Source organism: Mobula birostris, chromosome 4 (genome assembly GCF_030028105.1).
Source record: "Mobula birostris isolate sMobBir1 chromosome 4, sMobBir1.hap1, whole genome shotgun sequence".
In the NCBI taxonomy this organism is placed as follows: domain Eukaryota; kingdom Metazoa; phylum Chordata; class Chondrichthyes; order Myliobatiformes; family Myliobatidae; genus Mobula; species Mobula birostris.
In genome coordinates this window covers 84,596,726-84,613,968 of record NC_092373.1, presented here as the reverse complement: position 1 = coordinate 84,613,968, position 17,243 = coordinate 84,596,726, and the positions used below count along the sequence as shown (strand labels likewise).

General features: G+C 41.9%; 1 protein-coding gene across 1 annotated transcript in view; it reads right to left on the bottom strand.

The window, feature by feature from the left end:
• parlb (presenilin associated, rhomboid-like b) overlaps positions 1–17,243 on the bottom strand; it is a 50,166-nt gene that overhangs the window by 32,045 nt on the left and 878 nt on the right. Inside the window, exons 2-3 of the mRNA XM_072255699.1 lie at positions 10,059–10,278; positions 3,983–4,123 (exon numbers count right to left, since the gene is read on the bottom strand). Coding sequence (XP_072111800.1) covers positions 3,983–4,123; positions 10,059–10,278 — 361 coding nt within the window. The remainder of the gene's footprint in view (positions 1–3,982; positions 4,124–10,058; positions 10,279–17,243) is intronic.

Genomic DNA, 17,243 nt, shown 5'->3' with positions numbered 1-17,243 from the left:
TGCCAATGGAGTAGTAATGTAAGAAAATGGCAAGTTACTCACTTTGGTATGAAATATAGTTAAATGAAGATTTTTCTCAACTGAAAAACTAATAATTGTTCAGAAAATTTTGCATATAAAGCTTAAAGTCTATATGCAGGTTCATTGAATTAGTATAGGCCAGTGGTCCCCAATCACTGGGCCACGGACCGGTACTGGGCCGCAAAGCATGCGCTACCGGGCCGCAAGGAAACGATGTGATTTGGCGATAGGAGTCAGCTGCACCTTTCCTCATTCCCTGTCACGCCCACTGTTGAGCCATTACGCATGCGAGGTCATTACACGCATGTCATCCATTTCAGCGCGGGAAGATCAACTCCTCGGGCTTGCAAATGACAGTGGGCTGAAAAGTATGTTTGACATAACATCTCTGTCGGCATTCCGGATCAAAGTCAAGGCTGAATATCCTGAGATAGCCACGGAAGCACTGAAAACGTTGCTTCCATTTCCAACGTATCTCTGCAATGAATGCAATGAAAACTAAATTGCAGAATAGACTGGACATAAGGAACCCCCTTCGAGTCTCGCTGTCTCCCATCACCCCTCGATAGGACCGTCTTGTTGCAGGAAAACAAGCCCAGGGCTCCGACTGTTTCAGCGATATTGGTGTGTTGCAATGATTTTATATGTTCATACGGGGAAAATATGTGCTGCGTGTTTAATATCCAAACGATACTTAAAATGTTATGATGCCATTGACTTATATAACTATATAACAATTACAGCATGGAAACAGGCCATCTCTGCCCTTCTAGTCCATGCTTAACGCTACTCTCACCTAGTCCCACCGACCTGCACTCAGCCCATAACCCTCCATTCCTTTCCCGTCCATGTACCTATCCAATTTTTCGTTAAATGATAATATCGAACCTGCTTCTACCACTTCTACTGGAAGTTCGTTCAACATTTACTTCAAGCTCCCCTGATAATTGACTTATCACTATACTCATGCGAGGAAAATATGCGCTGTGTGTTTAATATTAAATTCGTTAAATAAACCCTTTTAGAAACGAAATTGAATGCATTAGCTAGTTATCATCTGTATTCCGGTCGTGATTAACACCCACCCCCCCCCACCGTCCGAAAAGAATCGCCAAAAATGATTTGTGGAAAAAAGTTGTACACGCATGCGCAAGTTACGCATGCGCGTTGGTGCCTGTGCAAGGCTTCATGGTCATTGTAGTCTTTCTTGGGGTAAACCCAGCGTATTTAACTGCTACTCTTGTCCGTTGGCAACACCTCCCCGCTCGGCCGGTCTGCAAGAATATTGTCAATATGAAACCAGTCCACAGTGCGAGAAAGGTTGGGGACCCCTGGTATAGGCAGTCAATTTGGAAAAACACATGCCAACTGAAATAGAAAAACTCTGGAGTTTAAAACAGAGGAGTCTGAAGGACGACAGATATAACACTAATACGTTACACCCTTTGTGCCCTGTAGTTTTAGACTCTTAAGCCAATCTCAGGAAAACAGGCTGGACATTTATCACTGAGGTTACATAGTGAGTTGTGCACCTCTGTCTAACTCTCAAAGCTGCAGATGTTTTGTCATTGAGTTCAGTCAAGGTTGAGATTGACAATGCTTTAGCATCTAGGTAATCAAAGGAAAATGATACTGGGGCAGGAACATGGAATTGAGGTGGTTAAATGGAAGAACAAACTTGGGGAGACAGAAGGCTTTTTCCTGCTGTAGTGTTCACTATGGATGACTGTTCCATCAATAGTAAGGACCCAACTTGTAGCATTTCTTCCGTAAATCTATCCATAACCTTTTCTTGGTTTAAGATGCTTCTAAGATTTGACTTCAATTTGCCCCAAAATCTCTTTACATGGCCTATCATCAGATTTGCTTGATAATTTTGCTAAAGAAGTGCCTTAGAACATTAGGGATTACAAAAAAAAAGTTGTTACCATTTTTGTTTAAATTCATGGGACATGAACATTGCTACTAGAGCCTCACCTCTAACAATTCATAAACCAAGTGGCTTTTCTGGCAGTTTGACAGTGCATGTACATGGCACCATGGAGGTACAAGTCTGGAGTTGCATAATGAGCAGATTGCAGAGGAATATTAGATTTCCTTCCTTAAAGTAAGTCATCAGGAACCATTCCAACCATTCCAGGACTGGTATGTTATTCAAGATCTAGTTAATAAAGTAAGCCTTCATGTGCTCACAGATATCCCAGGCAAGCTTATTAAAATACATAGACTTAAGACATTAATAGAACTATGTGAAGCTCCCCAACTCTTTGAACATACAGTCATACAGTGCCTATAAAAAGTATTAACCACCCCCCCCCCCCCACCAGAAGTTTCCATGTTTTATTGTTTTACAACACTGAACCGCAGTGGATTTAATTTGACTTTTTGACACTGATCGACAGAAAAAGACTCATGTCAAAGTAAAAACAGATCTTTACAAAGTGATCTAAATGAATTACAAATATAAAAGAATAATTGATTGCATAAGTATTCACCCCCTTTAATATGACACACCAAATCATCACTGGTGCAGCCAACTGGTTTTAAAAGTCACATAATTAGTTAAATAGCGATCACCTGTGTGCAGTCAAGACGTTTCAATTGACTGTAGTAAAGGTAAACCTGTATCTGGAAGGTTCAACTGCTGGTGAGTCAGTACCCTGGCAAAAACTACACCATGAACACAAATGAACACTCCAAGCAACTCTGCAAAAAGCACAAGTCAGGAGATGGATATAAGAAAATCTTCAAAGTCAATGAATATCCCTTGAAATATAGTTAAGTCAATCATCAAGAAATGGAAATAATATGTCACAGCTGTACATCTGCTAGAGCAGGCTGTCCTCAAAAACTGAGTGACTGTGTAAGAAGGGGACTAGTCAGGGAGCCCACCAAGAGACCATGACAACTCTGGAGGAGTTACAAGCTTCATTGGTTGAGGTGAGAGAGACCACACATCCAACAACTGTCGTCTGGGTGCTTCACCAGTCACAGCTTTATAGGAGAGAGGCAGAGAAAACCACTGTTTAAAAAAACTCACATGAAATCTCCACTAGATTGCCAGAAGGCACGTGGGAATCTGAAGTCAGTTGGAAGAGGTTCTATGGTCTGATGAAACCAAAACTGAGCTTTTTGGCCTTTGGACTAAATGCTATTTTTGGTATAAGCGAAACACCATACATTAAAATCACACCATCCCTACTGTGAAGCATAGTGGTGGCTGCATTATGCTGTGGGGATGCTTCACTGCAGGGGACCCTAGAAGGATTGTGAAGGTAGAGGGTAAAATAAATACAGCAAAATAGAGGAAAATCCTGCAGGAAAACCTGATGCAGTCTGCAAGACAACGACAACTCGGGAGATCTCTTCTCCAGCAAGACAATGACCTCATGCATAAAGCCAAAGCTACACAAGAATGGCTCAAAAACAAAGTTAATGTTCTGGAGTGGCCAAGTCAGAGTCCAGACCTCAATCTAATTGAGAATTTGTGGCTGGACTTGAAAAGGGCTATTCATTCACGATCCCCATTCAATCTGCCAGAGTTTGAGCAGTTTTGTAAAGAATGGAGAAAAATTGCAGTGCCCAGATGTGCAAAGCTGATTAGAGACCGATCCACACAGACTCAAGGCTGTAATCGCTGCCAAAGGCACATCTGCTAAATACTGACTTGAAGGGGGTGAATACTTATGCAATCAATTATTGTGTTTTATATCTGTAATTAATTTAGATCATTTTGTACAGACCTGTTTTCTGTTGATCAGTGTCAAAAAAGCCAAATTAAATCCATTGGGATTCAATGTTATAAAATAAAACATGAAAACTTCCAAAGGGTGTGGGGGGAGGCTACATTTTATAGGAACTGTATCCAGGAAATAAATAACATTAATTATTATCTAATAATTTGAAACAAACTGAAAACAAAATAAAACTGCATGCAGTAAACATTTCAAGAATCATTTACCTGCTTCCTGATGTCTCCGGCTTTAGGTGGTTGATGTTTTTCTAACCAATCCAATCGCAGGTCATTGAAGTAACTTTGAACTCTGGATTTGAGTGTTTCATACTGCCAAATGGCTGCCACACCAAATGTGGTCCCTGTGAACTACATAAACTAGTGCTCAGTTTCTGCCTGAAAATAGAGTCTTGAATATAGCATTACTCACAATTAAGTAAGTCTTCACTCCTATTTGGTGTAATGTTTACAACCTCCATGAAATTATATAATCTACTGGGCAACCCACCATGTGGAAGACAAAGATTCATGTACGTGAAACTAGTCAAGAGGAAAAGATAATAGACTTGCAAATCTCTACAGAATCTACAGACCGGGTGGGGGGGGGGGGGGTCCGTGCATGTGTGCATAATCTTTGAAAGTGATGGTACTACAAATTGTAATTTCAATTGGTTTAGATTAGATTATTAGATTAGATTATGAGGACACGCAGTCCTCTTTTCTTGTCATTTAGTAATGCATGCATTAAGAAATGGTACAATATTCCTCCGGTGTGTTATTACAGAAACACAGGACAGATCAAGACTGAAAAACTGACAAAAACCACATAATTATAACATATTGTTACAACAGTGAAACAATACCATAACCTGATGAAGAACAGTCCATGGCACAGTAAAAAAGTTCAAAGTTTCTCAGACACACAGACACACATCTCATACAGACGGGAGAAGGAAGAAAACTCTGCCATGCCCAAACACAGTCCAACTCTGAGTCGTCCGAAAACTTTGAGCTCTGATCAGCCCTCCGACACCGAGTACCGAGCATCATCTCTATCCGAACGTTTCGGCCTCAGCCTCGGTCGCCAGCAGCAGACAGCCGGGAATTTTGGGGCCTTCTCTCCGGAGATTCTCGATCGCACAGTAACAACGGCAGCGAAACAAGGCATTTCAGAAATTTCTCCAGATGTTCCTCTGCTTCTCACGTCTGTCTTCATCAAATCAGAATTGTCCACGACCCCTATTTAGCAGATACGATATCATTTCACCAGAGAGCTGCGCACGCTGCGTCACACTGCCATCTTCTCCTCCCTCATTATAGTCACATGCACCAAGATACATCGAAAAGCTTGTATTGCATACTGTTCATACAAATCATATCATTACAGTGCATTGTGGTAAATGAATACAAACTGTAGAATAAAGTGCAATAACTACAGAGAAAGTTCAGTGCAAGTTGACCAATAAGCTGCAAGATCATAAGGTGGATTGTTGAGTCAAGAGTCCCATCTTGTATTAAGGAACAATTCAGTACCCCTATAACTTTCAGGTAGAAGTTGTCCTTGAGCCTAGTGGTAGGTGCTTTCGGGCTTTAATATCTTCTGTGCAATGGAATAAGAGAGAACAGAGAATATCTGGGGTGGTGTGGTTTTTGATTACGTTGGCTACTTTACCAAGGTAGCAAGAAAGAGTCTTTAGAGGAAAGAATGGTTTCCATGATGTGCTAAGATGAGCCCACAACTCTCTGCACTTTCTTGCAGTTACATGCACAGCAGTAGCCTAGCAAAACCAAACAGTGCTCAATACATCTACAAATCTAATCTAATCTACAAATCAGTAACCTTAAACCTGCATACCCAAATCCAGGGAAATAATAAATTTCAAAAAAGCACTGGCCCTTAGGGAACACCAATATAGGAATTCTCAGAACCTTAGACATGTATTGGACAGTACATTGACTGGCTGTATCACAGCCCGGTATGAAAACACCAATGCCCTTGAATGGAAAATCCTATAAAAGGTAGTGGATTTGGTCCAGACCATCATGGGTAAGCCTTCCTAACCACTGAGCACATCTACCTGAAATGCTGTCATAGGAAAGCAGCATCCATCATCAGGGATTCCCACCCAGGTCATGCTCTCTTCTCACTGTTGCCATCAGGAAGAAGGTACAGGAGCCTCAGGACTCACACCACCAGCCTCAATCATCAGACTCCTGAACAAAAGGGGATAACTTCACTTGCTCCACACTGAAATGTTCCACAACCAAAGGACTCACATTCAAGGACTCTCTGTCTGGTGTTCTCATTAGTTACTGGTATTTATTTATATTTGCATAGTTCGTTGTCTTCTGCACTCTGGTTGAACACCCTAGTTGGGTAGTATTTCATTGATTCTGTTATAGTTACTACACTATAGATTTGTTGAGTATGCCCACAAGAAAATGAAGCTCAGAGTTGTATATGGAGACATACATGTACTTTGATATTAAAATTCACTTTGAGCTTTGCTTTCTGCCTTTTAACCAAAAAAAGATTAATCAACAGTGATTAATCAAAAGTTAATCAAAGGTTAATCTATCAATCAACAGTGCTGCCGGCCTTTATATACGTCAAAGATCAGCAAGGTCTACACTGACAGCAATTCAATGACCAGCAAAAACAAATTCAAAATTTTGAACAAAAATGCAAGAGGTCTAAAAGGAGAAAAAACTTATTTAAAAGAGAGTAGCTACAATTCAGAACTCATTAACTGTAGGGCTATTTGAACAGAATTGACCAATGTTTCCAAACAGAAGGTCAACAGACACATGAGAAATAGCTAGCAAACGAGATGACTAAATTGCTCAACTAAGAGGCCATGTAGATTCAAGAGGTTGAAAAAAGTCTTCATGGAAACAACTAAGAAAATGCGTAGCTTGGGTGGTTGATGGTTGGGTTGAATTGATCTCTGATCTTGGCAATCTGTTTGCAAATTTTTTGTTGCCATATGAAGAGACATCTTCAGTGTGCTGTTCAATTGTGATGTCTCCTCATATAGCAATGAAACATTTGCAAATGGATTGGCAAGATCGGAAAACAACTCAACCCAACCAAAAGTCTTCATGTTTGGATGCCAATAGAAACACATCACCATGATGGCATGCAAACCACTATACTAAGGCATCTATAACAGTCTGCCTCAGAACAAACCAATATCAAATTAGATTATGAGAACACTCAGTCCTCCTTTATTGTCATTTAGAAATGCATACATGCATTAAGAAATGATACAATGTTTCTCCAGAGTGATATCACAGAAAACAGGACAAACCAAAGACTAACACTGACAGAACCACATAATTATAACATATAGTTACAGCAGTGCAAAGCAATACCATAATTTGATGAAGAACAAACCATGGGCACGGTAAATAAACTCTCAAAAGTCCCCGAGTCGATCGACTCCCGAGTCCCCGATAGCAGGCGGCAAAAGGGAGAAACTCCCTGCCATAAATCTCCAGGCACCGTCAACTTGCTGATACCTTGGAAGCAGCCAACCACAGCTGACACTGAGTCCATCTGTCTAGAAACTCCGAGCTTCCAACCAGTCTCTCCGATACAGCCTCCCAAGCGCCATCCTCTGCCGAGCGCCTTCGACCTCGCCCCGGCCGCTGAAACACGCAAAGCCGAGGATTTCGGGACCTTCTGCTCCGGAGATTCTGGTTACCACACAGTAGCAGTGGCAGTGAAGCGGGCATTTCAGAAATTTTCCAGATGTTCCTCTGTACTCTCACGTCTGTCTCCATCAAATCAGAATTGTGCACGGTCCCCTACTTGACGGATAATGGACATCACCACCAAAGTGGCCGCGCGCGCTGCTGTCGTGCCGCCATCTTCTCCTCCTCCTTAGAATGTGTAATTGCCCCAGTACTTTTGTCCAGTCTTTTTCTCACAACTTTGCAGTTACACAATTGGATATATTAGGCAAGTCATCTCATTCACAATGACTTCCAAAATAAGCACTGTATTCTGAACCTTTAAATGAGAAGAGATTACCAAGAAGACAGAAGGAAAGGCCCATGAATATACAAAGACTGACTCCCCACTGATTCCTGGGACTCTTCTGGCTAATGGCTATGCAAAATAGAGAAGGTACGTCCAGGGAAATAATAGAAATACTGTCCACAAAATGATAAATCCTAAGGACTGGATCTACATTGCAGAATTTTGGAAGAAGTGACTGATGATAGCAGACGATTTGATCATCTTTCAAAATTCCACAGATCCTAAATGCTCCCTGCAGATTGCAGGGTAGAAAACATTACACTACTATTTAAAAAAAGAGTAATATAGATGAAAAAGAATTAAAGTGAAATCTATGTGGAGTTTGCACTGGGTTCCCTCTGAGTGTTCTAGTATCCTCATTCTTCCCAGACATTGTGATAGGTTAATTAACTATTGTGAATTATCCCTTAATGTAGGTAAAATATAAAAGAACCACAGAGGAATTAGAAACATAGAAACATAGAAAATAGGTGCAGGAGTAGGCCATTCGGCCCTTCGAGCCTGCACCGCCATTTATTATGATCATGGCTGATCATCCAACTCAGAACACCGCCCCAGCCTTCCCTCCATACCCCCTGACCCCCGTAGCCACAAGGGCTATATCTAACTCCCTCTTAAATATAGCCAATGAACTGGCCTCAACTGTTTCCTGTGGCAGAGAATTCCACAGATTCACCACTCTCTGTGTGAAGAAGTTTTTCCTAATCTCGGTCCTAAAAGGCTTCCCCTCTATCCTCAAACTGTGACCCCTCGTCCTGGACTTCCCCAACATCGGGAACAATCTTCCTGCATCTAGCCTGTCCAATCCCTTTAGGATCTTATACGTCTCAATCAGATCCGCCCACAATCTTCTAAACTCCAACGAGTACAAGCCCAGTTCATTCAGTCTTTCTTCACATGAAAGTCCTGCCATCCCAGGAATCAATCTGGTGAACCTTCTCTGTACTCCCTCTATGGCAAGGATGTCTTTCCTCAGATTAGGGGACCAAAACTGCACACAATACTCAATAGTTGATGGCTATATGATAGGGCTATGAGGGTATAACAGGGTGAACAGTGGAAGCGACTGGGTCTCTGTTCTGTTGGGAGTTAGCATAGATCTGAAAAGATAGATTATCTCCTTCTGTAATGAAATACATAAATAACATGACACTGTATGAGAATAAAATTGCAGCTAAAAATAATGAGACCATGGAATGCACCATACCAGATTACAAATGATAAAGAGGCAACAGAATTGTGGAACAGAAAATAAAAGACAGTGAGAAATTGAAATCAAAAACATAGTGCTAATGTGGCAAACAAAATTTTAAAGCCAGTTCACTGTGTTCATTGCCTGATCAACAATCCTGAAGATTCATGATTGTTTAATGTCATTTCCAGTACACAAGTGTAAAGGAGAAAAAAAAACTAATTGTTACTCTGGATACAATGCAGCACACACAAAAAAACACAGTAAGATAAAGAACACAATAACAAGATATATATAAATGCACAAGATAGGTTTGATACATAAATTGATTGTATGTCCATAAAGTGATGCTAGGCACAGAAGTATTTGTACATAAGGCGGCTGACAAGAAATGATAAAAGCAGCGGTGGTGGGGATGTGGCTAGAGATGTTGATCAGCCTTTACTGCCTGAGGAAAGTAACTGTTTCTTAGTCTGGTGGAACTGCTGCAGATGCTATATAGCCTCCTCCCTGATGGGAGTGGGAGAAACAGTCCATGAAGGGTGGGATCCTCCATGGTGAAACTGGGCCCTTTCCAGCACCTTTCTGTACACACACAGTATGTCCTTGATGGTGAGTAGGCTGGTGCTGCTGGTGAACTGGGCAGTTTTGACTACCCATTTTAGAGCCTTCCTCTCCGCTGAAGAGCAGCTTCCGTACCATAGTGATGTAGCTTGTTAGAATGCTCTCTAATGCACATCTGCAGAAGGTCGTGAGTATAGGTGTGCATAGTCCAGCTCTCCTCAGAAAGTACAGACGTTGGTGAGCTTTCCTGATTGTGTGGAACAGTTAACCTCCATGTCTAAAACTTAAACCAATCAGCATTCCTTATCGTGACTTCTGTAGAGTGAGTCTACACAAGTACAGTGGGAAAGACAGAATCTATAGTCAATTTATGGCCTGTTGATGTTAACCCAGAGGAACTCAAACAAAACCGAGAGGTAGCCAGTACCCATGAAAGAATATCTCAGCATATCTCAACTATTTCAGAAGTGGTACGAATTTATGTTCAAGCAATGTCAACTTACCCCTACAGTAAACACGAAGGGTTTGATGAGTCGCCTGAATGACAATGCTGATTTAGATGGGAATGGCTCTTCCAGCATTGGGGTCAGGCTGCTTTTGCTCTTCTGGTTCACATTCGAAGATAAATCTTTCTGAGCCGTTTTCTCTGGTTCCACTTTCCGAGGTTCATTTTTCTTTGGTGCTTTTCTAAACCCACGTCTAGATACAGTATAAAAAATTAACCTGAAAGATAAAGATCAGAACTCTTGAGAAACGCAGCACTTGATAAAGCTCACCACACATTGTGTCAGGGCTGCATTACTGGTGGCACCAAGTGCTGCAATGAGGGAAATGCTGCCAGATTAAATTGACATACAGGGTACAAACGGCCAGGCTAATCTCAGTTACTTACTGACATTAGTAACTGAACATGACAACATTTACTAATCGAAACCATTTTAAACCATTTAAAACCAGCGAGCCTCCAGATCATGTAAATACTCACAACTATTATACTGCACAAATAAATTACAAATCTTTGACACACTAATGAAAATAAATTATTATATATCAATTGGATGGCAGTGAATATGGATGGAAAATAAATCTTCAGCTCTGCTCAGAGAGGCCAGACAGTGAAAAGATAAACAGCAATGGCTCAAGTCAACAGCAGTTGTGGAGGAGGAACTGGATGCAAAGAAGCACTTTGTTAGTGGACCCCAAATCAGAGCCCGAGTAATCAGTTCATCAGTGGCCCAAATGACCATAGATTTAACTGAAGTGTATAAAATTACAGACTTGTAAACTGGCGAAGAGTTAAATTGGTTAAAGGGATCTCTGAATAAATTATAATATTTACAGCATTGAAAGGTGTTTAAGGGTTCTAGTAACAATTCGATAGAACTAACTCCATTGTAAATAATTCCCTTTCGGATACTTATCCAACTCCCCTCTGAATGCCTAACTGAATCTGCCTCCACAACAATCCCTGGCAGTGAACTGCAGACCCTGAACACTCGCTGTAAAAAAATTTTCCTCATGTTGGGGTTGGTTCTTTTGCCAGTCACCTTCATTCTACATCCTCTAGTTCTTGATCCCCTGCAATGTAAAGTTTTGCTCTAGCTACATGACCTTAAATACCTGTTAGATTTCCTTGCAATTGTTTTCCATTGGCACAGAGAAATCACCAGAATCTCCAGCCCAAATACATTGGAATTATTTTCCCAAGAGCAGATGGGTGTGTGATAAAACATAAGCGCACTGGTTTTAATACAAGGAGCCTGTGATGCATCATACGATCGCTTACAGAAAACATCACTGTAGTAGACAGGAAGGAGGACTTGGAAGGCTCTGCCAAAGAGACATAAATAATGAAGTGGCTATCTCTTTAGTGGGGTTATATTATAGTCCCCCTGCCAGACCCCCCTAACAGAGGGAGGAAGATAGGCCAACAGCCTGGCAAGTGGCGTAAGAGTCAGTGATGAGTATTTCAGGAACAGAATTTGTAATTCTGTAAGTTTCAGGCTGTTATGGTGAGTGATAAGTATGGTCTGCAAATTAGAGGCTTTCATTGGGGGAAAGTGATTTCAATAACTTAAGCAGGACCTGATAAATTAGGAGCAGCTGATTCTGAGTAAAACAGCATCCAATAGATAGGCAACATACACAAGATGCTTAACGAACTCTGCAAGTCAGGCAGGGGGAATAAACAGTTGATGTTTTGGGTTCAGGAATGGAAAGGACCTTTCCATTACTAATGAAGGGTCTTGGCCTGAAAATTGTGGTATAAGCAATGGCAAATGGCATAACTATGAAGATAGAGGGTGTTAGAAAGTAAATTAGCGGGCAAAAAGAGGTCATGAAAAGACAGGATTAAGTGAATTCCAAGGTATTCTTAAAAGTAATCTGAAAAAGACCAGGCCCCTTTGGGATTATAGGGGAAATCTGAGTGTGAAGCCAAAGGATAAAGGGCTGTCCCAGATAAATACTTCTCTCTGCATTCAGCCAGAAAGTCATGATACAATGAGAGTTTAGAAAAAACAATAGTGATGTTCAGCAGCATGTCAGCATTAGGAAGGATGAAGTGCTAGATGTGTTGGGACACATGAAGGTGGGCAAGTCCCCAGAGCCTGATGAAATGTAGCCCAGGCTGCTGAGGGAGGTAAAGGAGGCTACTGGGACCTTAACAGGTACTTCTGCATTTTCATTAGCTGCAAAGTACTGTATGACTGGACTTTAGCACATATTGTTCTTTTAATCAAAAAGGGAAGCAAGGATGTCTGGAAACTACATGCTAGACTTTTCAGTAGCACAGAAATTATTGAAAAAAAATTCCAATGTACTGAATTTATCTTTACCAGGAAAGACTGGGGTTGATTAAGGATAGTCAGGATGGCCTTGTTCATGGGAAATACGGTCACTCAAATCTGATAGAATTCTTTGAGAAGGCAACTAAGCATATTAATGAGGAAGTGTAGTAGATGTTGTATACATTACTAAATGGACCTTTAACAAGGTCCTCTATGGTAAGCTGAGACAGGTGACAAACCCTATGAAGTGTTGACGAGCAGAGAGACTTTGGGATACACCCAAAGATCATTGGAATTTACAATGCAGATGAATAAGGTAGTGAAGAAGGCATATTGGTACTCATGACATGGAATATAAGAGCTAGAATGTCATGTTTCAGACCCATAAAATGTGGTTAGGCCACATATGAAATATTATGTACAGTTCTAGTCACCATACAACAGGAAAGATATGACTGTGGTGGAGCAAATTCAACAGGATATTGCATGAATTGGAGCATTACAGTTATAAGGAGAGATTGAGATGAATGGGTTTGTTTCCCCTTGAGGAGAGGAGACTGGTGACCTGAAAGAGTTATTTAAAGTATGAATCGGAGTGATAGGGTAGATGGATTCCATGGTGGGAGGGTGAGGCAAGAGGTTTAAAGTGATAGCTCAGAGAGAGTTGAGCAGAAACAGCATAGCTTGAAGAGGTATATTGCAGATACTTTCACGACATGAAAAAGCATCTAGACAAGAACCTAACTCAACAAAGCATAGAAGACTACAGCCTAAGATGGGTAAATAAAATTTAAAGTAGGTACAGCAAGTAGCATGGACATGCTGCATTAATAGAGCCTCTTTCTGTTGTGTATGAGCCTATCTTTCCTAATGAACAGTTCCCAGACACAGTATTCTAGTTGTTATCAAACCACTGTTTCATAAAGCTTGTAGTGACTTCCCTGCTGTTGTACTCTACAGGGCAAGATCTTAAACAACAGGAATTCTGCAGATGCTGGAAATTCAAGCAACACACATCAAAGTTGCTGGTGAACGCAGCAGGCCAGGCAGCACCTCCAGGAAGAGGTACAGTCGACGTTTCAGGCCGAGACCCTTCATCAGGAGTAACTGAAGGAAGAGTTAGTAAGAGATTTGAAAGTGGGAGGGGGAGATGAAGATCCAAAATGATAGAAGACAGGAGGGGGAGGGATGGAGCCAAGAGCTGGACAGGTGATAGGCAAAAGGGATATGAGAGGATCATGGGACAGGAGGCCCAGGGAGTAAGACGGGGTGGGGGGGGGGGAACCTAGAGGATGGGCAAGGGGTATAGTCAGAGGGACAGAGGGAGAAAAAGGAGAGTGAGAGAAAGAATGTATGTATAAAAATAAGTAACAGATGGGGTACGAGGGGGAGGTGGGGCATTAGCGGAAGTGAGAGAAGTCGATGTTCATGCCATCAGGTTGGAGGCTACCCAGATGGAATATAAGGTGTTGTTCCTCCAACCTGAGTGTGGCTTCATCTTTACAGTGGAGGAGGCCGTGGATAGACATGTCAAAATGGGAATGGAATGTGGAATTAAAATGTGTGGCCACTGGGAGATCCTGCTTTCTCCGGCGGACAGAGCGTAGGTGTTCAGCAAAGCGGTCTCCCAGTCTGCGTCGGGTCTCGCCAATGTATAGAAGGCCACATCGGGAGGACTGGACGCTGTATATCACCCCAGCCGATTCACAGGTGAAGTGTTGCCTCACCTGGAAGGACTGTCTGGGGCCCCGAACGGTGGTAAGGGAGGAAGTGTAAGGGCATGTGTAGCACTTGTTCCGCTTACAAGGATAAGTGCCAGGAGGGAGATGGGGGGGGCGGGGACAAATGGACAAGGGAGTCGCATAGGGAGCGATCCCTGCGGAAAGCAGAGGGAGGGGGAGGGAAAGATGTGCTTACTGGTGGGATCCCGTTGGAGGTGGCGGAAGTTACGGAGAATATGTTGGACCCGGAAGCTGGTGGGGTGGTAGGTGAGGGCCAGGGGAACCCTATTCCTAGTGGGGTGGCAGGAGGATGGAGTGAGAGCAGATGTACGTGAAATGGGGGAGATGCGTTTGAGAGCAGAGTTCATGGTGGAGGAAGAAAAGCCCCTTTCTTTAAAAAAGGAGGACACCTCCCTCGTCCTGGAATGAAAAGCCTCATCCTGAGAGCAGATGCGGCGGAGACGGAGGAATTGCGAGAAGGGGATGACATTTTTGCAAGAGACAGGGTGAGAAGAGGAATCGTCCAGATAGCTATGAGAGTCACTAGGCTTATAGTAGACATCAGTGGATAAGCTGTCTCCAGAAATAGAGACAGAAAGATCTAGAAAGGGGAGGGAGGTGTCGGAAATGGACCAGGTAAACTTGAGGGCAGGGTGAAAGTTGGAGGCAAAGTTAATGAAGTCAATGAGCTCAGCATGCGTGCAGGAAGCAGCGCCAATGCAGTCGTCGATGTAGCGAAGGAAAAGTGGGGGACAGATACCAGAATAGGCACGGAACATAGATTGTTCCACAAAGCCAACAAAAAGGCAGGCATAGCTAGGACCCATACGGGTGCCCATAGCTACACCTTTAGTTTGGAGGAAGTGGGAGGAGCCAAAGGAGAAATTATTAAGAGTAAGGACTAATTCCGCTAGACGGAGCAGAGGGGTGGTAGAGGGGAACTGATTAGGTCTGGAATCCAAAAAGAAGCGGAGAGCTTTGAGACCTTCCTGATGGGGGATAGAAGTATATAGGGACTGGACATTCATGGTGAAAATAAAGCGGTGGGGGCCAGGGAACTTAAAATCATCGAAAAGTTTAAGAGCGTGAGAAGTGTCACGAACATAGGTAGGAAGGGATTGAACAAGGGGGGATAAAACCGTGTCGAGGTATGCAGAAACGAGTTCGGTGGGGCAGGAGCAAGCTGAGACAATAGGTCCGCCAGGACAGGCAGGTTTGTGGATCTTGGGTAGGAGGTAGAAACAGAAAGTGCGAGGTGTGGGAACTATAAGGTTGGTAGCAGTGGATGGGAGGTCCCCTGAGCGGATAAAGTCGGTGATGGTGTGGGAGACAATGGCCTGGTGCTCCTTAGTGGGGTCACGATCGAGGGGTAAATAAGAGGAGGCATCCGCGAGTTGTCACTGTGCCTCAGCAAGATCTTGTTTTTTTCCCCCCTAACTGCTTTCTTAATGGCACAAATAGAAGTTAAAGAGTATGATTTAATTACAAAGGGAATGGCAAAGAATACTAAAGAGATGAATATGTTGCCAATAATGTTTGTTATATTGAATATGATATAAATCAGGTGAAAGGAACACGATGTAGTAAAGTAATCAGAAAACATCAAACTACATACATTGGACAAGTCAAATTGAGGTAATAAGGTGGGGAATGAATTCATGAAACATGTCACAAAAGTATATTTCTGAGTCAATATTGAAGAGGAAAAGCTATTTTGAATCTCATTTTGTGCAATGAGAAATTGACAATCACCCTAAAAGGGCCATTAGGAAGCATGTTCATAGTGATTAAATTTTACAGAGCTTGAGCAATTTAATCGAAGGTTTGAAGTGAATTGAATCTTGATGATTTGAAAAATGCATTGGAAGTTATGATGTACATGATTTGCTGCAAAACATTAGGCACAAGCCCAGAGGAAATGTCGACCATGTGCGATTCACAGGGAAGATATACATGCTATTAAATACTAGAGCTCTGTTAGACATAAAACAGGGAAAGAACTAACATCGATCTCTTCTAGACAGTGATTTTATAAAGGAGAATAAGGAAAGCAGAGAGGAATTAATTAAATAAAAATACTTGCCCAAAATGCCAGAATATCAAGGGAATATGCATTAGAAAAGAATGCAAAAGTTAGTGAGTCTAAAAGCAGATAAGCCCAATAACTTAATGATCAATATCTCAACAGCTTAAAGGATGTGGCTGTTGTGAGCATTTTGGCTATGATCTACCAAAATTCCAGATTCTGGAACTGTTTTTATGACCTCAAAGATAGCAAATGTAGCCCTAATATTTAAAAAGAGATGAGGGACAATGCATGGAACTAATTACGTGTTAGCCTAACTTCAGTGGAAGGGATGGCATTTAGAACACCATTAGAGTCAGAATGGACTTATGAAACAAAAAATAATATTTAATAATATTTAGTTCTTTAAGAATGTGACTCATAGAATAGATACAAAGGAGAACCAGTCGATGTGATCCATTTGGAGTTCAAAAGTCCCATGGGTGATGTTGGTTAATAAAGTTAAAGAATGCAGATCTGGGGGTCAATAGTCAAACTACAGAGAAATGGACCCTTCAGCCCAGACTGACAAGCATGGTAATCCCAATCCTACACTAAACGTCAGAGTCCAGGATTGAACCCAAGTTGCTAGTGCAGTGAGCCACCCATACTACAAATGGTGTCATCATAAGTATTTTATAGTATTACATGGATTATGAATTAGTTATCTGACAAAATCAGAGCGTGAAAAAACATTGTTCTTGGATTCATGGGCTCGGACTCATGGACTGCAACACAGATCAGTCCTCAAGCTCGACTGTTTACAATCTACGTCAATGACTTAACCAGGGGTACCAAATAAGTTGTCTGATAATTCTGGTTAGTTGGGAAGGTAGGATGAAAAAACACTAATTGTGGTATAATCACATTAAGTATGGAAGAAATGTCAGGGGCAGCATAATATGGAAAAGCATGAAGTCATTCACTTATTTTGGTGCACAGAACAGATAAGTAGATCATTTAGACTCATGGATCACACTCTTAGAATCGAGAGCAGGGCACTTAGCATGGACCGGAAAGGAGGATCTTCCTATTGAGGAAGTGAATATTTTAAATTCTCTACTCTGGATGTCCATGGGTCTCAGGCATCAAGTTCAAATCAATAAAAGAGGT